General features: G+C 38.5%; 1 protein-coding gene across 2 annotated transcripts in view; it reads left to right on the top strand.

Moving 5' to 3' along the window:
• adamts6.S (ADAM metallopeptidase with thrombospondin type 1 motif 6 S homeolog) overlaps nucleotides 1–5,931 on the top strand; it is a 169,695-nt gene extending 163,764 nt beyond the window's left edge. For both annotated transcript variants that reach the window (XM_041580554.1, XM_018241541.2), the window contains exons 24-25: nucleotides 991–1,147; nucleotides 3,857–5,931. In XM_041580554.1, the coding sequence (XP_041436488.1) occupies nucleotides 991–1,147; nucleotides 3,857–3,966 (267 nt within the window). In that variant the 3' untranslated portion in view covers nucleotides 3,967–5,931. The remainder of the gene's footprint in view (nucleotides 1–990; nucleotides 1,148–3,856) is intronic.
• Nucleotides 5,932–23,445: the final 17,514 nt, after the last annotated feature.

Genomic DNA, 23,445 nt, shown 5'->3' with positions numbered 1-23,445 from the left:
AAATATTTGAGCAGTCCAAGACCATTATGTGTTATGAGGTTTTAGAACTCAGCAGCAGCACTCAGCTCTAACACCCCGCTGAATAGTTAAAGGGCTTAGTTAACTTTTAGTATGATGTCGAGAGTGGTATTCCGAGACAATTTACAATTGGTTTTCATTTTTTGTTTTTATTATTTATTTATGGTTTCTGAGTTATTTCGCTTTTTATGAGTAATAAAAAGTAGCAATAACAATACATTTGTAGCCTTACAGAGCATTTGTTTTTTTTTAGATAGGATCAATAACCCCCATTTGAGAGCTGGGAAGAGTCAGAAGAAAAAGGCAAACAATTCTAAAACTACAAAAAATCAATAATGAATGCCTTTTTTCAATTTAAGATGAACCCTCTTTTCTTTTAAATTCAAGGAATGCCCTTCAGTCTTTTAAAGCTGCATATTTGTTATAATCCTTTGTACATTAGGGTCCATGCTGACAAATTATAAAGACATACAATCAGCAGATGATCTGTCCTGCCTCCGTGATTAATGCCAATATGATAACCGCATTTTAATATTACACTTTGAAGCTAAAGATACAAGTTTACTTGGACGTTGTGCTGAATGAGTTTAGTTTAGGGTAGTACTTCTTGTCCTATCTTGTGTCAATGGGGCAAAGTAGTGATTTCTGGATAAGCAAAGTTAAATGTTTTTTTTTTAAAGTTTTGTTCAAGGATCCTGTTCAGACTTACATTGCTGTGGTTAAATGCTTCACAGGGCTCTAGAGACCAATATAAAAATGGCAAATTTATACTGTATTTACTCAAATGTAAAAGTTCAAAATATGTATCTGCATCTGTTTGACTCTTCAACAGGTGCAACAACGCTTGTTAACAGAATTGAAGCTTCAGGCACAAAGAGTCTATTGTAATATCAAAACAATTTCAATGTAGTTTTGTTGTTATTTTATTTTTATCATTGGCCTAACAAAGAGACCTTTTTTTCTGTAATTTAGTGCTCTGCACACTGTGGTCTTGGGCAGCAGATGCGGACTGTACAGTGTTTATCGTACACGGGGCAAGCATCAAGTGACTGCCCTGAAAACCTTCGGCCACCGTCAATGCAACAGTGTGAAAGCAAATGTGACAGCACTCCAATTTCCAACACAGAGGGTAAGTTCATGGCTTTCCTAGCAAGATAGCCTCCAGAGCTCTGACAACCTAAACCATACATATCACTGGTATTCATTCACTTTAAACAAAGGGGCCAAGAGTAGTGTGAAATAGACTAAACTATTTTATGGCTGCTAAAATTCTTTATGAAAAAAAGAACATTCTTTATTTTTTTCCATCATTTTCGCAGCCACAAGACATAGATTTGCAAGAACAGCATTCAATACACTGACTACCTCTTGGCCTATGTCAAGTAGTTACTACACAGTTTTCATGGTTTCATTAGATCTCAACTTGCATCTTACAAAAAAGGCAAAAGCAAAAGTTTATTTGTCAAATCATCAGTTTTTACAGAGCACTTCACTTTTTCAGTGTTAAGCTAAATGCTGTGTATGTTTATGAATAGTGTCAAAAACGTTTTCTCATAGAAAACAAACAATAATTTTTACTGTTCCTTAGGAAAGTGTAAAAGTTTCAGAGAAGTATTTCAAATTCCACATCTGTTTTACCTCCCTTTTCTTTGAAATGAAAAAAAAAATGCTGGCATGAATACAGTATCTAGTAGAATTATGTCAAATGCAACTGGACATTTAGAGTTTTTCACTTCTCATTGGAGTTGCTTCTTCAGTTCAACTGAAGCAATTTCCTGGCATATAAACCCTTTAGGGTTTTAAAGTCACACACATCCAATCACAATGGTTCCATTGAACTTCAGTAAGGTGTTGGCTGCAATTTACAGATATAGGATAATGGGATTCATGGTACCGTGATTTTCATTGAGGCAGGTGCTAATCTTTCAATGTACATGACAGGAAGTGTGAATTGTTGTGAAGCCGCTGGGGTAAGGATGTCAAAAAATTGATCCTACAAACAGCCCAGAAACATCTGTTTAATAAAGGGGTGAGACAGACCAACTTCTCAATTGAGATCCTGATTCATAAGTTTGAACTGGCACAGCTAGCACAATACGTAAAGCGGAAGGAGAGGCAGATAAACAAAATCACCAGTTTATTGTCACGTACCAACAACACCTTGAGAACAGACAAATCATCAGGGAGGAGGAAAGAAAATATGAACAGGACATCCCAGAACATCAAGGATCTGTGGGTAAAGAATTTATCAGGCCAGAGAAGGAGGTCTTAGCCAAGGCACTAAACTTTACGATATGTCCCAGTGGTTGATTTTATCACAGCCACAGAATCTTCTATCCACAATAATAAGATAACTTCAGTTACCAGTTGAAAGTATCGTCAGCCCTAGTCAATAATAACGCTCCACCTTCCACCCTAAGTTTGCAGGAGAGGAGGGTTCTGACATCGCTTGCTAAAGACTCAAGTGACATCATCTTGCCAGTGGATAAACGGAGATGTACAGTAGTTCTGAACACTTCAGACTACCACTCTAAAGTGGCCACACTATTTAGCCTTTCAAATAAATAAAAACAACTCAAGAGGGACCCTACAAGCAGCTACAAGAGAAAAAAAAGGTTATAAACTGCTTGCAAAAGCTTGAGAATGACAAGGTCATCAATCCAGCATTGTATCATCACTTCTACTCAGTTGAAGCCACTCCATGCCTGTATGGACTCCCAAAAATACACAAGGAAGGAGCCCCTCTGAGGCCGATTGTCAGCAGCATTAACTCCTTGACTTACAACATTGCAAAATTTGTGGCCAGCATCTTAGCCCCTTTAGTTGGCAGAACAGTACACCACATTCAGAACTCCATGGACTTTGTCAACAAAATGCACAAAGTTAAACTGCAGACCAATGAGACTATGGCATCCTATGATGTTACACCTCGATTCATGTGCATACCCACATCCAAGTGCTCCAATCTATATATTGGGGAAACAAAGCAACCGCTATGTAAGAGAATGGCCCAACATAGAAGGGCTAACGCCTCAGGACTAGACTTAGCAGTTTATTTACACCTCAAGGGCCATTCATTTGACAACATTGTGCATATTTTGGATAGACGACACGTTTGAAAAGATGTTTGAATGAGGCCATTTATGCCAAAGTGGAAAAACCATCCCTGAACAGAAGAGGGGGCCTGCAACACTGTTTGTCATCAACATTCTTGTTCCACCCCTCAATAAAAGGGAACTTTATCATACTTGTCATGTCCATTATCTTGTCATGAAAGCGTAATTCAATAAGCCGTAAAAATTATCAGTCACAGCAAATGGAAATAAGATCAATGCATTTATTTTAATCATAACAGCCTGAGTGCAAGTTTATTACGGTCAACGTTAATAAAAGCAATAAAATAAAAAGACTAACACGGAATACACTCCGCTCCTACCTCTCCGGCTTTTTTATTTATTTTATTTATTTTCTGGTATTTATATAGTGCCAACACATACAACATTTATACATCATTCACATCGGTCCCTATCCCAGTGGAGTTTATAGTCTTAGGTCCCTATAACATTCACAAACAAACTATGGTCGATTTTATCAGGCATTAATTAACCTGCCTTTATGTGTTTATAGTGCAAGAATAAACCTAAGTAGACACTGGGAGAACATACAAATTAAAATAAAAATGCCTTATAGTGAAGTGAAAAATGAATCTAACTTACGTAATTGGGCTTTATATTGTTATTACTCATTTTTGTGACCTGTCGCCCATTACTGCACCTCCCTTGGTTATGTACATATTAAGATCTACATTTGTAATTTTTCTTTTTCTTCTTCTTTACAGAATGCAAAGATGTGAACAAAGTGGCGTATTGTCCGCTAGTGTTGAAATTTAAGTTCTGCAGTCGAGCATATTTCAGGCAGATGTGTTGTAAAACCTGCCAAGGACACTGACCCACATCAAATGGGAGAAAATAGATCATTGTTATTCCATGGTGGAAATGTGTCCATTAAGAAGAATAATGCAGAGAAATCAGATGGATGTCCTTGAAGAGAGAGAGAGAGAGACCCCTGTGTAACACATAACCACTCGTCAGCCCAGGCTGACAGGATTTCTTCACTTCCGTGAAGTGAATTAATTATCCAAAGTGCTGGACACCAGAAAAAAGGAGGAAAGCCAAATTGGAGAACTTTAAGGCCACCCACTTAAAGCAGGGAACCGCAGAACGTTTGTGTTCTTCCAAGTATCCGAATCACATGCTTACCTCCTGAAACCATTTTGAATATGGTCTTCACAAATGACACTGAATCCATAACTGTTGTGACTTTTCCTACAAATAGAGAGAGAGAGAGAAGAATTTCCTAAGTCATATCTTAAACGTATATTAACTATTTTATCTCATTTTACAGCACCACAATTTAAATTATAAAAAAAAAATGGGCTTTTAAAATATTATTTAAGATGCAATTATAAATCAGAACTAAAAGTAATTTTATGTGTTATTCATTCTGCCTTGTTTCCCTTAGAGACTTCAACATTTTCTGCTGTGAAACACAAACCTATATGTATATATAAATATATATATGTATATATAAAGTTGTGGGAATGTCAGTATTCCAAGGTGCATCATTTACTGCCTGTCACAGAATGATTAGGCCTACGAGTCTAGTCATGCTTAAACCAGTTGGGATTGAAACTCAATTTATATAAATATTAAAGGTAATTGCTTGTTAGATCTCATAAAAAATAGTCATTCCATCAGCATAATCCTTTCCATTTGGTCATAAAAACAGACCTTAGACACTTGACTTGGGTCAACACTTAACAGTTGAAGACTTACGTTGGAGAGAACGTCTGCAAGCAATTAGTATAAAATAGAAACAATATTAAAGGCATCTGGTATCATTCACAAAAATATATTTATATATAAATATGGAGATGGAGTTGTAGCGACTGGTGCGCTGCCTATGTGCATTGATGACATAATAAGCAGAGCATCAGTAGTGTAACGCAACATCAAAATGTAATTATCCCTATAACCCTTATGTAGCTGTGTGCTAGAGCTTGCTCTTTGTTGTTATTATTGTGTTTAATATCATTATTTTTATATAGTGTTATTTTTTTTATACAATGCTACAGACTGTTTATCCCTGGCCCATTGAGCTTGCAGTTATCAGTCATTTATTCTCTCTGTACTGGTTTTCACTGCAAGGGCAGAGCTTCAGGAATAGGGCATATTTGTAGCAGAGTTGGGTGGGGCCTGGTAGACTGGGGTATGACTTAATGTGACTTTTACTCTGGGAAGGTTTGTCGGGTATTCCTACAGACAGTGAGTTTGTTGGGCACAAGAGAAATATACTGGTGAAACCAGCTGGAAATATTACCCACCAGCTGTTAGGGAGTAGAAGCAGCTCAGGGTATTAGCTACTAGGGTATTAAGCCTATATCACATTCCTACACTACTCAACCTCCCTGTTCCTTGGCACCACATTATAGACTTTAAGCTCAATGGGGCAAGGACAATAATGAACAATGCTATATAAGAATAAAGATACAACTGATCATTCATTTCTACCGTAGGGCCCTATAATTCCAAATATTTTTTGTTGCATCTGGTGTGTGAAGGGTGGGCTGTGTCACTTTTCCTAGGGGTGTTAGGTTTCTTATATAGAAAATTTTGCATTTAAGGTTTGCTGTTTTCTAAAGTCCATTGGGGCTCCTTTACTATCACCTGGCACATTTGGCCCACTTCAGTAACCTAACCAAAGTCTACCACTAACTGAATTCTGAAAGTAAATCTCAGACTGGTTGATATGGGTTACTAGACTGGGACAGGTTCTCCCAGTGTTGCTTAACACTGGCCCCATATGAATTATTATCACTTCTAGAGAGTTCATATGTTCTTTGTGGCAGTGGCACCATCAGCACCTGTCCAAAATGCCGCTCTTATAAATCTCCTTTTGTGAATGTTGGTGGTCCATAAAGAATCATGCTATCACTAATATTGTTTGTAGTGCTAGTTAAGAGAACTGCAGCTGTGTAAAGTTGAGAGAGTCAAAGTGGTAATTCAATCATCACACTGTTTTTTTTAGCTTTTTTGGTTTAGGCCCCTTGGCAAATGCCTTCTCTGCCCTGAATTTCACTTTTTAATTTAGGAACAAAACCATTTGTAAGACAAGCTACTACATCAAGCTACTACATCAAGCTGCCATGTGGGTTTATGAGGTCTCTCACCTCCAGAAATAGTGTTACAAGGAAGGAATGTTTAAATGTATTTCTGTCTAAAAGCACTTTATTTCACTCATGCTTTGTGTGCACCGTTGTAACTGTTATTATTATTTGCCTGGTACCCATGTGATGGTTACTATCTGACCAGAGCATTCATTTTTGCAATATTTATACCTTTGCCCATTGTTAGGAAGCTTCCCCCGAATATTTGTCTTCTCAGTTACATTGGGAGATCCTTCCGGCTCTACTTCAAACTGGTGGAGATTATAAATGTTACTGGTGTCTCTTAAATAATCATTAAAATCATTATTGTAGACCTTATCCAGCTGAATGAAACCATCGATCTTCCATTTCTGCTTTGTTCAGAGGTTTTCTTTCACTCTTGCCTGTTTTGCCTGTAGCAACATTTGTAGAAGTAAGACAGAGCCAATAGTTTTGTAGATAAAAAACTAGATGACTGAACTGAAATCCTTTATTAATTGGCTGAAAAATCTGAATGAATTTATGTGGTTGTTTTAAATTACTCTTGAAAATAGAGTGCAATATTTACACAGTAGACTTGGTCTTCCAAAGATCATGAATATCTACTGAGATATTGTATGAGATTTTACAACACTTAATGGTTTTAAATTCTATTCTCATTGAACATAGCCTGATCCTACCAACTGTGTAAGGTGCTAGCAGTGTCAAGAGTTCTTCCCTTCTGGTGATCTTATCCAGTGTAGAAATGGCCAACCAGGATACCAGGAAAACTCTCAGTGGGCCCAGGTGTCTAAACTCCCCTAAACATTTGGCCTATGTCAGGGTCTGCATGGGATAAAAGAGGCAAAATAGATTGCAGAACAGAGCATCCCATTTTTACTTTCTTTAATGAAAAAAAAAATCTATCTCCAATATACTTTAATTAAAAAATGTCTACCTGTTTTATAAGAAATCTGACTGTATGCAGTGAAATTCTCCCTTCATTTACTTGCTCTGACTACTGAGGATAGGAAACTTCAGACGGTCCCTAACTACTCTGCAATGAAATGATCATAGTTTCAAACTGCAGGGGGAAGGGACTGCCCAGAACTCGAGCAGCTTTGTTTGTTTCCCTGTAGAACAGCCGGGACCATGTAGAGATTCATATCTGCAGGCAGCAGTCAGAGCAAGTAAATGAAGGGGGAATTTCACTGCATACAGTCAGATTTCTTATAAAACAGGTAGACATTTTTTAGACATTTTTTTAATTAAAGTATATTGGAGATAGTATATTGGTGTAGAGTAGCAATGAGTGTTTGCTACATTAAAACCCTATTACCAGTTGAACGTACCATTTAAAAATGCAGTTTCATTGCAGAATTGTTTTAAAATTAATATTGTTTGGCTTGACAATATATTTTTTATATGTGAATTAGCAATAACATATAAAACGATATGTATAGATGAAGCTAAGGTTTTTTGCATTTTCCACACAACCCTGTGTGTGTGTGTGTGTGTCATGTGCTTTTGTGTATGTGAGGTGATTGTGGGTATATACACAGCCACATGTACCCAGTCACTAATCCAAATCAAACACACGTAACACAGACAGACAAAACTCTTTCTAGAAATTCGGGTCAGGTTCCCCCACTTCCTAGAAGCATTATCAGACATTTTATTGCTGAAATGAATATGACTCCTTTTTCCATGTGAGGTGTGTATGTCAAGAACAGAGTTTGCTCCATCTGTAGGTGTGCGTATATGTATCTACAGACGGAGCATTATTTAACAATGTGCTGCATGGTGCGCCCATTTTAGAATTGTGCTGCTGTGCAATTTGTTGAGCAATAAGGCACATTAAACCTATAGATACACACGCACGTTAATCGTGACAATCTGTAAAATCTACTGCTACCTCTCAGCGCTATTATTGAATTCATTCTCAATGTTTTGCTTGTTTCTCAATGTTGTTGATTTATTCTGATATTACGAAATGTTTGGTACGAGCAAGGTCTGGTAATGGCACGTTTGCATGCATTTTTTGATTTGTTAACGAAATAGCTAGTCTGAAGTTGTTGGGGTTTTTTTTTTAAAAAAAAAAATGAAATTTTACCTCAGAAGAAATGAATATTAACATTGTAATGTCTGTTTTACCAACATATTTGCCTACCCTCCCTGGTGCTAGACAAAATAGGGAGTCGGGATCTTAAATTACAAGTAAAACAGCAAGGAGGCTGGAATCTAAGGAACTTATTATAGCTACATAAAAATCAAAGTGTCGAAGGTAACAGCATCGAAAACATTTAGGTTTCTAAAATAAACTGTTGTAGAATGGAATCTAAAAACAAACCTAAGCCCGGACAGAGAAGTCTCTGACTCATTGCGGAATGTTGCTGTACTATTGGGGCTTCTCTGGAAACCATTGGGCGAATATCATTTTAGAATGAAATAAAAGATTTGATCGTATGTGACATTTTTGCTGCTATAGGAGAGCCACCATATGATGGATAAAAGCTGCATTTTTTTCTATATCTGAGTGACTTTTCTGGCAGTTCCAGGTGAACAAAATGTAGGAATGGAACAAACCAATGGTGCTGAGATGTCCATTCCTTACAGGGGTAGTTGGTTCAGTCCTAATGGTGCCTACATCTAGAGACCGTCGATTTTTCTATGAACTTTAGTTAATGTTCCAGAATGAACTTACACTTGTAATATTGTAATTAGTTTTCTTTTTATATTGTACTTCGTATTCATTTGGTACACTGTTACTGAAATGTTTGGCTTTTGTAAATGATCTAATTTATTACCGTTTCCTAACACTTGTTCTCCATTCATTGCGTGTAATGAAACCAATAACTGTAATACTTGTTACAACACCCGGCACCCATTTTCTAAATATAGGTATCATTGCAAAATAAAGCAGGAGCTTTTGAGAATCTTTACCTTTCTAAACTGTCTTTCCCTTTCATTCACTTAGCTAGAAGCTTTTCCTACTCTGATATATGGCCTTATTACAAGATGCACATTTTGGGGAGGCCGCATTATGAATTTTTGAATTTTGAAAAGAAAAAAAAAAAAAACAGCAACTAGACTTGAGCTACTTTTTTCCACTATGATAATAATTCTTTGGGGTTTTTTTTCAAAAAAAAAAACTTGAATGGAATAATCGTAGTCTCTATGTAGCACAAAAGAGTCAACTACTCATGAAAATCGCGTACAATCACGAATGTTTTAATAAACCAGAAAAAATAAAGTTGCGTGAAGTCTTCAGATACACATCCAATTGTTTCTAAGGAAACTTTTTCAAAAGTTGTTTTCTTTAATAAATTGCGACTATTCAAGTTTTAAACCTTGAGCTCAAATGTATTCGTGATCAAGGTTTTTTCATGGGACTGAGTGTATAACTATGATGGGCAACTAAGGATTTATGTAGTAAGATAACCACCATAGACCAATAAATCTGTTCATGGAACTCTGAATTGGGGGAAATGGGCTAATTACAACCTCCAGACTTCAGAGAGAAGCATAGAAAAGGATTCATATTTATTTGTACAATTTAGTAAGTAAAGTCTCCAATATTTGTCCATGGGGACCTCTTTAGGAATTTGTAATAGAATCCAATAAATAAGGGTGACTAAATGCACTGCCAATTAATCTAAAGCCTGGATAACCCAAATCTGGGTGGTGCTAAGACTGGAAAACAATTTAACCTTTGGTCACCAGGGACTAAACACAGAAGCCACAAATACAGCACTCTCCATGGTACCTTTAAAAGCTTATTTTTATTCATAAGGTGCATTTGAAACATAAACTCAACCTTGTGGAGGTTGGAATCCTCCACATATTGTATCATCTTTGTCTGATTTATCCATCAGTGATTCCATGGCTTTTTACCAGCTCATTCAACAATAGAGAAAAGAGATCATGTTTATTAAGATAAAACTAGAAGAATTTGATGACACAAATTTATAAACGACTATTTTATTTCAAACCTAATTACATTACAATGCATAAAAGCGACCAAATCATTAGCCAGAATTTCTTAGGAGGAATAGTTGAGTATCCAGAGTTTTCCCAGAACAGAGTCATTATCTGGAGCCACGTGCTACACAAAAAGCTCTCTATTGGTTTCTCAAAAGCCTCTAGTATATAGAGTAATAATAGCATACATTCTGCAATTTAGTGTAACTGCATAAACAGTGCAATGAATTCTGCTAGTACAGCTTTCATAGACATATTTGATTCAAACCTGATGAAGGTTCTTCTGCCTCGGCATATTTCTGCTCTTGGCACCTGACTCATTTTTTTTGTGTCTGAGGTTCTTGGAGGGTTTCTGGCACTGCAGGTCCAACTAGTGAGGACAGTACAGTTTAAGCCACACAGTTTTTCTGATATTTCTATGTCAACATCACTTTTCCCTTTAGTCTTCGTAAATCCTCAACAGGCTGAGCCATGGCTGTCACCAGAGCTTCTACTAACCTTCTCAAAAATTCCTCTTACCTCTACCCCTACTTTGGTTATTTAAATCACACATACTGACTGTGGAGCTCATTAAGTTTCATAAGAGAATCAGAATGAATTTTTTTTTATGTAATATGGTACGCACTCTAACATCCCATCTGTACTTCAGTTATATTGGACCAAGTCATTCTGGCTCTCTTAAAAGGATATTCAGCCTTGGAGATAAGACCTACATTAGAGTTGAAAGTGTGGAACATACCGCTTTTTGTGTATCATCCAATCCAGCCAACATGCCTCTTTCTCTTAAAGTTGATTTAAATTCTACTAAAAAAATTAGATTCTAATAATGAATATTAGTACAAAATAGACTGGACTGAATCCCATCAAAATCACAAATAATTCTGCATAGAAACCCACATGTCATTTTTAGCCTTGGGGACTCTTAGAGGAGGATTTATTAAACCACAACTATTTCAGGCTCAGGCTTTTTGACGCCTAAATTCCCAAAAAGTCGCTGAAATAAAGCCCACAATATGGGATTTATTATGAGACAAAATTGTGACAATTCAAAGTGGTCCAGCTAATACCTGTGGAAATCAATAGGAAATCAATAAATAGGCCTCCCAACATGTTCCAGTCAGTGCACTCAAAACAGTCCTGAAGAGCAGTCATGGCTCCTGCTGGCCATGTTTACACCTGCTTCAGAACTGGTTTTGAGTGCCTGGCGAGTGGTCTGTATGCTGGAATTAGCATAACAGAGATGTGGTCTATGTATCAGAAGAGTGGGCGGGGCTCTGCTCGGTACGCACTGGAAATGTTTGTGTAAACCTGATCCAGTGTGTTTGGCCCTCTCGTAGCAAATTCCACATGCTGATGGAATTTAGGGAGCACTGACCTCAGATTTGCATGGTTAAAATCTCCAGCGATTATAATCAGTCCATCTGGGTGAGTGTTTTGTATGTCCGTGATAGCGCTGTACAGCTCCCGGAGCGCATCTTTGGTGTTCGCGCTAGGAGGAATGTAAACTCCAATAATATGAATGGAGACAAACTCACGGGGTAAATAAAAGGGTCTGCATTTCACAACAACAAACTCCATCAGCGGTGAGCAGAGGCTGGACACAAGCACCACGTTCCTGCACCATTTAGTGTTGATGTAAACACACAGACCACCACTGTGATTCACTCGGAGCAGCGACTAGCCCATCCAGCTGAATGGCGGCATCCAGGACTCTTTCGCTGAGCCACGTCTCCGTGAATACTAATATGCAGCGGTTTTTGAATTCACGCTGGGTAGTTTGCTGGAGTCGAATGTAGTCCATTTTATTTTCTATGGAGCAGACATTAGACAGTAGTATGAACAGGAGAGCTGGTCGGCTGGGGTTAGTTCTTAGCCTATCACGGACTCCTGCTGGCTTTCCGCGTCCTTGTACACCGTTTCCGAGTGCTTCTCTTCCTGCCATTGGCCCCAGGGAGACCGCAGTCAGAAGATCCGGCTCCCGAAGTAGGCCCAGATCACGTAGTGTGTGCAATAAGCCATCCTTTATCGTAAGATATGCATGATTGCTGTACCAAAGGAGTGTCTGGCGATTATAGACCTGGACCTTAGTTGTTCCGACGTCCATAGCTTCACAAAAACAAAGTAAAAAAGCACAAAAAAAGAAAGCAGCTTGTGATCCGGAGAGGCCGCTGCAATCTACTGCCGCGCCGCCATCTTGTTCACCACTAGGCCCACAGTCTCCCCCGAGGTGCCCCACGTCACCAGGCCAGCAGTCTGGCTGCAGCTCAGAAGTCTGCCCTGCAGTTCAGGCCTCAGCTCAGTCCCAGGTACCTCGACTACTCAAGTCCCTGGCTTCTGTTGAGGAGGTAGGCCCCTGTTCTCCGGCTCTGTGTGTGCTAGAGAGCCAGTTTTTCCTCCTTTAGGCAGAGGATGTCCCTTTTAGGCTGCTGGTGTGGGAGATGTTGGCAGAAGCGGACTTGTAAAGCACGGATGGGTGCAGATTTTAACAATGCCCTGGGAGTCCTTTCAGATGTGTCTGCCCTGGGGGAGGGTGGGCGTGGCTACTAGTGCACATAATGTTACTTTAATTTTAAAGATGCAGCAGCCAACTGTTATATTCTGGAATGTGCCTTTAATTCACATGCTACACTAACCTTGACATCTCAGTGCTTTTTTTCCCCTTTAAAGTAAATACTGTATTTCATGTCAGAATACCATTAGCACTTTCATAATTCTTTTTTCCAGATCACCCCATTCTGTTGTGTAGTGTTCACACATATTTCACTTGTGGCAGTTACACTAACACACTAGCAGGCAAAGCACAGTCATAAAATAATCCCGACATCCTGCTGAACTGATGTATGAGCCAAAGCAGAAACTGATTTACTGTCATTTGTATAAGGTAAAAAACGAGCTAATTATAAATTATTATTAATTATTAATAAAAAATGATCAAAGTTTTATCCATTTCAGCTATTTCTGTATGTACAGTATATTTGTATTTACAGTATTTAGCACTACTTGTACTTGGAACCCTGCACAACAGAACAATACGTTAATAGAACAAACAGGGGTCATTGCAATAACAAATACAAATTACAATTATATTAAAGACTGAGCTGTCAAAAGACTAAAGGAAGGAGATCACCGCCCTGTAGAGCTTACAATCGAAGTTGGCACTTAAGTGCTGACTTATACAGTGATTGTGGCTTTGGTGGAAGAGATGAGATGTAAAGGGTTTTAAAGGAGTTTATACATTATTCTTTGCTTAATTGGAAGACATGATAAGGACATCAGCAATGGAGGGGTCTGTTCTCTTAGATGAGAGGAGGAGAATTCTTGCAACATAATTTAATACCATTTTGTAGTGGGGAGAGAAGGGAGTTAAAGAGGGTAGTTAGCAAAAGGTTGCAGTCATCTAGGCGGTATAGGATGAGAGCGTCTTAGCTGATGACTGTGAAAGAAAGAAAGGGATAGATTTTGGCCATATTGTGTGACAGGATTTGACAGTGGTGTTATTATGGTCAGGAAAGGGGTTGGAGCGATCAAAGATGACCTTTTAGGCAATGTGCTGGCCTGCAAATGGGCTGGGTCAGCGGGGCTCACTAGGCCTGGGACCCTTTGAGTTTTAATTGGTATGCCTCTTGCCCATGAGCGAATCCCATTCCTGCTCTTAACTTACGTTGTTGTTAAAAGTAAGGGGGATTCCTTTTGCCTAGAAGATGTATTAGAGCTCACTATTAAAATCACCAGACATCATGTCTCTCTACATGCAGAATTTGTGCAAAAGGCAGTTATTTTGTTACATTTTGTTTGTACTGCAATCAGTTATTTTAGTGAGCTCTAATTCATCTGATAGGAAAGGAAGCCCCCTATAAGATATATTGGATCATCTGACACCCAACTGCTGCATGAAGACAGAATGAAGAGAAACAGGTGCCGAGAGAGGGATAGTGAATAGAAACTTGATTATTTCAGAAACAATGCAGAATATTTAATTGATTGTATTTAAAAAGTTTCTTATTTCAGTATGAAGAAGCTTATATTACATTTTCGCTCCCCTTTAATCATCTGCACCAACTTTCCATTATATCACAACCCATTCCATCTCACAACCTTTCACTTTAAAAGTCACATTCCATTAAACGGTGCAACCGCTACCTGCAATTAAAGGCTGATTTCTCTGCTCAGATTTAGGGAAAATACATCATATATACAAGAATATCTGTGCCATTCTCACCTCTTTCAATCTCAAATAGATTTGACTATGTTACAAGCAGGACCTTCTGACTTTCTGTTCCAGCACCTACAAGTCTTTCCCTAAAACTCCATGTATAGAGATATACCCCCATATATGTTGGGGGTTTGCTTTATAAAATATAGCCATACTGAAACATTGTGTAGGTACCTACTAAATTACAAATGGTGAGGGACAGATTTATCAAGGGTCGAATTTCGAGGTGATGGGAGTTTTTTTAAAATCCCATCACCTGAAATTCGAATAAAAAAAGACCAACCGAAATTTATTTAAAAAAAATTGAATTTTTTAATAGGCTGTATTCGATCAAATTCGAATTTATTTTAAAAAAAATGGAATTTTTTAATAGGCTGTATTTCCAAAAACAACTTTGATTTTTCAAAGTCCACCAAATTACTCCAAATAGGTTCTAGGAGGTCCCCCACGGGCTAAAACAGCAATTCGACAGGCTTTAGATGGCGAATATTCGGCCACATTTTTAAAGAGACAGTACATGATAAAGTACAATATTCGAATTTTCGATTTTTTTTTCAAATCTGGACTATTACCAATTTGAAGTACACTAAAAATACCTCGAAATTCGAATTTAAAAATTAGAATTTTCACTTCGAACCTTGATAAATCTGCCCCCAAGTATTACCCAAGCTGTAGCCCAATTTGTTTTAGGAATTGTGGGGAGAAAGGTTCAATGTTTCATATCTGGTGGCAATGCAGAGATTCCGGTCTCTAATTTTTACTTTAATCATGGGGGTTTAACTCCGAAAAAGACCCATCACAGGTGTTACTCAACAAGCCGATCCCAATATCAAGAAAATACGAGAAAACCAATTTAATTTATGATGTCTTCTGAGACCATACATCTCCTGAGACCAAGGGGCAAATTCACTAACCTGTGGAAATTCGCCAGTGACAGCTTCACTCATATGGCCACACTTCGGCAGGCAAAAATTCACCACAGTAACATAAATAGAGGGGGGCTGGCCCTTGCCTTACACATGAGCCCAGTGTATAGTTTATGTTCTATATGTTAGGAAATGTAGGGGGGAATCCAGGTACCCTAAAAAAAAATTTAAGGATCTTTTGCAGTCTGAAAACCTGAAAAGTCATCAGCGTTTTTTGGGACTTAGAAATTTTTTTTTATTTTTTTAGGAAGTCCTATGTACTCCATTGCACTTCGCCTGGTCTGAGGTGGCGAAGGCAATTCTGGCGCAAGAGGTTAACATTCAGTAAAATCTGCATCTTAGTGAATTAGCGTAGTTACGTCCATTCGCCAAAGCGAAAATTCACCTGGCGTTAGAGTGCGAAGTAGCGCTAGAGTCTATCTCTTTCACTAGTGAAATTTACACCTGCGCTCGTTAGTAAATCTGCGAAGTCCCGAAATGACGTCACGCTGGCGAATTTTCACTAGGGATGCACCGAATCCACTTTTTTGGATTCGGCCGAACCCCCGAATCCTTCGCGAAAGATTCTGCCGAATTCCGAACCGAATCCGAACCCTAATTTGCATATGCAAATTAGGGATGGGAAGGGGAAAATATTTTTTACTTCCTTGTTTTCTGATAAAAAGTCACGCAATTTTCCTCCCCACCCCTAATTTGCATATGCAAATTAGGATTTGGATTCGGTTTGGCCGGGAAGAGGTATTCGGCCGAATCCGAATCCTGCTGAAAAAGCCCGAATCCTGGCCGAATCCGAACCGAATCCTGGATTCGGTGCATCCCTAATTTTCACTAATGTAAGTCACTTCACCTTTTAGTGAATTTCCCCCCAAATGACTACCCACTGGATATTGATTTAAAAAGAATCTATTTTTTTTATCTTCATTTTTAAAAACAAATATAAAGGTTTTAGAGTTGAAAATGTCTGGTCTGGTTTGACATTTAGAAAGATAAACTAAGCGCAGAATTTTATAAATCTTCAGTGTTAGTCCATACCTTCAACACTTGCTGGTAAAACCATTATAAAAGAATATTTTGACCATTAAAGGGAATTCCCTTAATGCTCAGAACGTGAGATGTTAATACATATTCATAACTGCAGCCTTTATCCTATTGATTCATAAATCAATATCAAACCTATATCACACATCTTTCATAATGTTTTATCCATATTTCTGTAACAGGTAAATGTATTTGTTTAGGAATCCCCAAAGAGCCATTATGTAAAAAAGGTCATGGATAGATCACATTAATCGCAGTAAAAGAGGATAACATTCATCTGGTTAAAATATCAGAGCAGAATGATTGAGTATTTTGGGTTCAGAATCACAGATGGAAAATATGGTGGCAGGAATAGAGGGAGTCTTTCTTTTACCAGAAGGTTGTGCTGATTCTGAATATATTGCCAAAATACTGGTGGGGAAATTATTACTTGTATATCTGAACAATTGTGATTTCCATGTGTTTTGTTTTTTTTTTTTTTCAAAATATTTCTCTAACACTACTTTCATTTAATAGGAAACTTCAAAGGAGGCTGGCACAAGCCTGGACCCATAAAGTAGTAAAGCCAGAGTCAGATTGTAAAAGGTTAAAAGGCTTACCGTATATACTCGAGTATAAGCCAACCCAAGTATAAGCCGAGGTACCTAATTTTACCTATGAAAACTGGGAAAACGTATTGACTTGAGTATAAGCCTAGACACAACTACAGCCCTGTCTCCCAGCAGCTCACATTCTGCCAAAGCGACCCCCCCAGCGATCAACAGGACTTCTTTGCAAAGTTGATGGTGACAGAGAATTGCCAAACGGATTACTGTGTGCATTGTCCCACTGTCCCACTACCATGTGCAGAGGGTGCTGTGTGATCTTACCATCACTGTTATTCTTTCATATAACCAACAGAGGGCGCACTGTTATTCTTTCAGATAACCAACAGAACTGTTGGTATAGGAATGATTAAAAGTGACTGCAATCTCAGCTACTGCCCACTGACTCGAGTATATACCGAGGTAGACTTTTTCAGCACATTTTGGATGCTGAAAAACTGGGCTTATACTCGAGTATATACCAAGCTCTGATGTGTTTCGTGTCTACCAAGGACATTTAGGGGGTTATTTATCAAAGTCCAAATTCATTATTCATGATAATATTCATTATTGAATTTGCCCAAAAATTTGCTTTGCGGGGAAAAAAAATCAGATTTTCACGATTTTTCTGATTTTTTCAACTGATTTTCACAAATTTCACGTTTTTGTCCGAATTTTCACCCGAAAACTTCGGGTTATTGCACGAAACCCAGCGCACATCAAAAAATCTATTGGGATTTCCCCCATTGACTTATATGCAACCTCGACAGGTCTGAGATGCCGGGTTTCAGATTCAGGCTTTTCCATCCTCAGAGTTTAATAAATTCCGAAAAATTCATGATTTTATATAAAAAAAAACACACAAATTTTTCGTGATTTTTGCATTCGGAGTTTAGTAAATAACCCCCTTTGAATATTGAATATTACATACAGAGTATTTAAAAGAAAAATGGCCAATGGGAAACAAGTAGGCGATACTGCCAAATGTGCCAATCAAGAGAAAAGGGAGACATTAGATCAACAGAAATAAAGAATGATATTGCAGATTCAAAATGCAAATTTGTAACCAAGCACATATAGTGCCTTAAATTGACCATAGATGCAAAGATATAGTCATACCAAACAGGGCTGGAACTAGGGGTAGACAGAAGAGGCATGTGTCTAGGGTGCAAAGCTTGGGGGGGTGCCAGGCACATACCCTTTTGCCTAGTCCAGCTGAGTGAGTTCCACTCTCTAACATTAAAGCACCCAGATGTGCGCATGTTTGAATACATACCGCTCACGTACATATGCACAGGGATAGAGTCCTGCGCAGGTCCATTTTTTGGGACCCATACCCAACCCGTACCCACAACCTGTAATCCGCAACCCGCATTCTTACCCGCTTGGAAGCGCTACCCGACCCTACCAGCAAGTACCTTATCCGCAACCCGGACCCGCGACCCGTTGACCATCAAGAATCAGGAAGTCCTATCATTGTAAGCCGGAAGTGACATCATCGGAAGTAGACGTGATCAGAAAAAAAGGAGTAAAACTGGAAGTGATGTCATTGTAAACAGGAAGTGACGTCATCGGAAGTAGCCGTGACAAGAAAAAAAGGAGTAAATATCTCTATTGAGAAGACCCGAGACCCGCAGAACCGCCGACCCGCGTCTTTACCCGCACCCAGAACTTCTCCCCTCAACCGCAGGTTTTTGCTGGTAACCCGACCCGCTGCAGGACTCTACACAGGGACGGAGGGGGCGATGTTTTGTCTGATTTTCAGACCATCTGTGAGCGCATGACTTTTTCATACCACTGCGATCAGTCGTTTAGTTGATTGAAGAGGCCAGAAAATATATCTGCATGTATTGCCTGACTGTCTTATGATATCCATGCGTGACTGTCACTACTATTTGTCAGACATCACTTTCCTACTATTTCTGTCAATTAATGGGCAGAACATCATCTTATTTAATCTGAATGGTTAGTTGTAGATTGTTACACTGAAATGAACAATCTTTCGTCATACAAAGAATACAATTTCTGTGAGCTTGGTGAAAGTGGCTGTGTTCACTGGTTTTTCACTATTTTGTACTTCTCACAACAAAATGACTACCCCTAAAACTGAGTCATGGGGTCCCCTAATCTTGATGTCTTATTGAGCTTACACCAATCCAGGCTGAAGATACACATCCATAACCTTCACTGAGGGTTATCCACAGACACAGAGCCACTAGGATTATCATTTTTTGCCCCATCACTCTATGTTTTTACTCAAAATGAGACGCTCAGATACTAGGGGTACAGGGACAATGCCTTTCCTGCCTTATTCTCAAACATCCTATTTTAGAAACAGCAGCCATTTTTTTCAAAAATGCTGAGAAGCAAAATATACTTGTGATACAAAATGTTGATATACAACATCCTGAGTAAATGTGTTTACAGTTGCTATAATTTGTCTGATCTTCACACTTCTTCCATACTGACATACTAATGCCAAGTGACACTCGTGGGAGGCAACTTTGGGCACGTAGTGTATTTGGTTTCCAACATACTCACACCACTCACTGATGTTTCCAATTGAAAAAAGCCAATTGAGACATTCATTGCATTATGGACTGTATCTGAAAAAGTACTTACCGACAGCCATTAGATATATATCTAAAATTCTGCTAGCTACAATGCAAATGTTTTGACCAAAGACCTTTATCTGTGTTTGGACAGACAGACAGACATGAAGCATTAAAGGGATACTGTCATGGGAAAAACATTTTTTTCAAAATGAATCAGTTAATAGTGCTGCTCCAGCAGAATTCTGCACTGAAATCCATTTCTCAAAAGAGCAAACAGATTTTTTTATATTCAATTTTGAAATCTGACATGGGGCTAGACATATTGTAAATTTCCCAGCTGCCCCAAGTCATGTGACTTGTGCTTCAATCACTCTTTACTGCTGTACTGCAAGTTGTAGTGATATCACCCCCTCCCTTTTCCCCCCCAGCAGCCAAACAAAAGAACAATGGGAAGGTAACCAGATAACAGCTCCCTAACACAAGATAACAGCTGCCTGGTAGATCTAAGAACAACAGTCAATAGTAAAAACCAATGTCCCACTGAGAAACATTCAGTTACATTGAGAAGGAAAAACAGCAGCCTGCCAGAAAGCATTTCTCTCCTAAAGTACAGGCACAAGTCACATGACCAGAGGCAGCTGGGAAACTGACAAAATGTCTAGCCCCATGTCAGATTTCAAAATTGAATATAAAAAATCTGTTTGCTCTTTTGAGAAATGGATTTCAGTGCAGAATTCTGCTGGAGCAGCACTATTAACTGATGCGTTTTGAAACAAAAATGTTTTCCCATGACAGTATCCCTTTAAGCAAGTACTAGTTTCCAGTTGCTTTTAAATAGTATTGAATCCACCCGGGTACAGCCTGAGCCCAGCTGCCAGTTTCCCCAATGCCCAATGTAAGGTGCTGTAACATCACCTCCGCAGGGGTTCCCAGAATCAACACAATAATATCCATATATAGATATATATATATAAATATATATATATCTGTATTCTTCTCTTGGCTCGCTAACCCCACAGCCAGAGCCATGCAGGTTGAAGATGACTGGAGTCATAATTCAGCAACAGCTGTGCACAAGATTGAGATCCCTGCTGTGAAGCCTCAATATCCCTGGGTTGTGCTTTTCATCGAAACACTTATTTTGCATATTGGAAAGCTTTGTGGCATTTTGTGGAATGCAATTACTAGAGATATAAACATGTTCCGAGAGACCTTCTGGCTTCTGTAACACTACAGCGCAGACACAAGTTTAATAACAGCAAGATGTCTTTTTTTTTTTTGCTTCCATAGTTGGTCAGTGGTTGGATTTTATAGTCAAAACTATGATTTGCTTAATCATTCCTTATAAGTACACAGCACAATTATACGGAAAGTTAGAGGGAATGCTGCTGGATTCATGCTTTTACCAGACAAGAACATTTTCACAAAATGTGAAGCATCATTCAAATCGGATTTGGCTGTAGGATTAGTAGATTATACTTAAAGGGCCAGTTTACCTTAAAATCACGTTTCATGACGACGTAGAAAGCTTTTTTAAAAACAATTTACAGTAGCCAGCATTGACTGATCAGTTGATTAACAACACACCTTGATTGGCAGCTATGGGTTGGTAGACTAGGCGCAAACATGGGGGCTTTTATTACATGACCTCATTAGGCTGTAATAGTTCCACAAAATCATAAAAGCCTTGGGTTAATAGAGAATCAAAAACCAGACAACCCTTGACTGTAGATGGGGATGGGTTCATACAAATTGGTTTCATTCACAGACTAACCTGTGGTTCTGAAGCAAGTTGATGTTAAGTGGAACAGGCATGGTATAGATTTCCTACCATGTTATAATACCTAGCAGGACTTCTTAGATCCAGACCAAAGAAATTCTTCCTCTGAAGTCTCAGCCAAAGCTCACAAGGTCCTTCAAGGTAAACTCCAATGGGTTCCTGCTAAATATTCTGAAGGGGTTTTTTACAGTGAGAGCTGTGAAGATGTGGAATTGTCTCTCTGAATCAGTTGTACTGGCTGATACATTAGAATTTAAATTTGTTATTTATTTTTTATACCAAGATATTAAGGGAAATATGTACTATTAATATGAATGAAGTTTGTTACAACAGCGCCACCTGCTGGTCATTTTCTGACCACCACGTAGGAAATTGTCAGGAGAAAGAAAGAAGCTGCTTTGATGTTCTTCTGCTTAGGAAAGATGTGAGAATAGTTGTTTAATCTTTTTCTTAATTGGAAGAACATCAGAGCAGCCTCTTTCTTTCGCCTGACAACTTCCTTGACTACTTGGTGGTCTGACTGGTCAGGAAATGACCAGCAGGTGGTGCTGTTGTAACAAAAAGCAATCATATTATCAACACATGTATCTTGGAATAAAATCAAAATAAATAACGAATGTTCATTGCAAAAATGCTTAGAATAGCACCCTCATCAATTTTACATTCACTTGTTTTAAAGGTCTATCCTTTAAGAAGGGGTTGGATGGTTGGAAGTGAGGGAATACAGGGTTATGGGAGTTAGCTCATAGTACAAGTTGATCCTTTGCCATTTTGGAGTCAGGAAGGAATTTTTTCCCTCTCTGAGACAAATTGGAGAGGCTTCAAATGTTTTTTTTTTTTTTTTTTTTGCCTTCCTCTGGATCAACTAGCAGTTAGGCAGGTTAAAATAGAGTTAAAAGGTTGAACTTGATGGACGTGTGTCTTTTTTCAACCTGACTATGTTACTATGTTACCCTGTATCCACACGAAAGGCATACATTGATTACACAAACTCAGCCTAATATCACCCTGAACATCACCTTGAACACTGGACTATACTGTATAGCCTTGAAGGTTTTTCACTACTACCCCAGGCTCTACCCTCCTCCCTTTGGGGAATCCAAGAAAACCTACAGAGTAAGCCTTGACATTTTACACCATTAGTATGAATCTATCTGTAAAGTGGATTTCCAACCCACCTATGGGACACTCCTACAACTGGATCTGGTTACACCTCTTCCCAACAAGCCAGCCTTCTGTTTAAGGCCATGAAATTTAATGGAGACTGACAAACATGAAAGAAGACTTGTCTTTCAATTTATGGTGAGTTATTGCTTTGCAGAGTAAAATTGGATGCATCTTGCCATTAATTAGCCCTGTTGCTTAGGATTTCAACACATTTCATATGAATTTGCTTTCAGATATGCTGAGTATTTTGGCCAATTGTCCATGCTCAGGTTCATTGCCCTGTTTAAGCATATGATTGTGTTTAGCAAAGGCAGCCATATGTTTTTCATCATGCTCTTCTAATTTATTTGTTTCTTTGGTCTTTGCAAAAACACAGAACATAGCATATTGGGTTCACTGGTATCCCTGCTAAATTTCATGATTAAAAAAAAAATACTTTGCTTTTTTGTAAGATAAGCACATAAACATGAAGGCACGCGGAGGCAATTTGCATTTAATGCAAAGTAAAATGATTTTGTAATACTGAAATGTTTTCATTTAATGAGCTGAAATTTACAGAATGTGTCACTCTAGGGAAGGACTGTAATTGTAGAATTCTTCATGTATGATATGAATTTCTTGTAATCTACCCCAGATAGGCAATATAGAGCATAATTGTCCTAATTCATAGAACTAGTGAGACGGCTCTGGTCTACAAAGTGTCTGGGATATATAAGTAGTTGGTAGAGTCTTGCACAGGTCCAGTTTCTGAAAGCTGGACCCTTAAACACCACCTGAACAACAATGCAATCGTAGATAAGATCTGGAGGAGACGTTCTTTCACCTGATTAGGAGAAAATAATCTTTACCCGCTTGGACGCATTATCCTATCTTGTTCTATTCACAACCGTACCCAGAAATAATGTCTCTGATGTCTCATCAAAAGAAGGGGGAGGTGAAAATAAACTGAAGACAAAGAAGTAAAGAGTAAAATTTACTTATATTAAGCTTCAGTCCATA

This window comes from Xenopus laevis, chromosome 1S (assembly GCF_017654675.1).
Source record: "Xenopus laevis strain J_2021 chromosome 1S, Xenopus_laevis_v10.1, whole genome shotgun sequence".
NCBI classification, from domain to species: Eukaryota; Metazoa; Chordata; class Amphibia; order Anura; family Pipidae; genus Xenopus; species Xenopus laevis.
The sequence above is the reverse complement of the archived record's forward strand: the minus strand, read 5'-3'. Positions and strand labels throughout refer to the sequence as shown.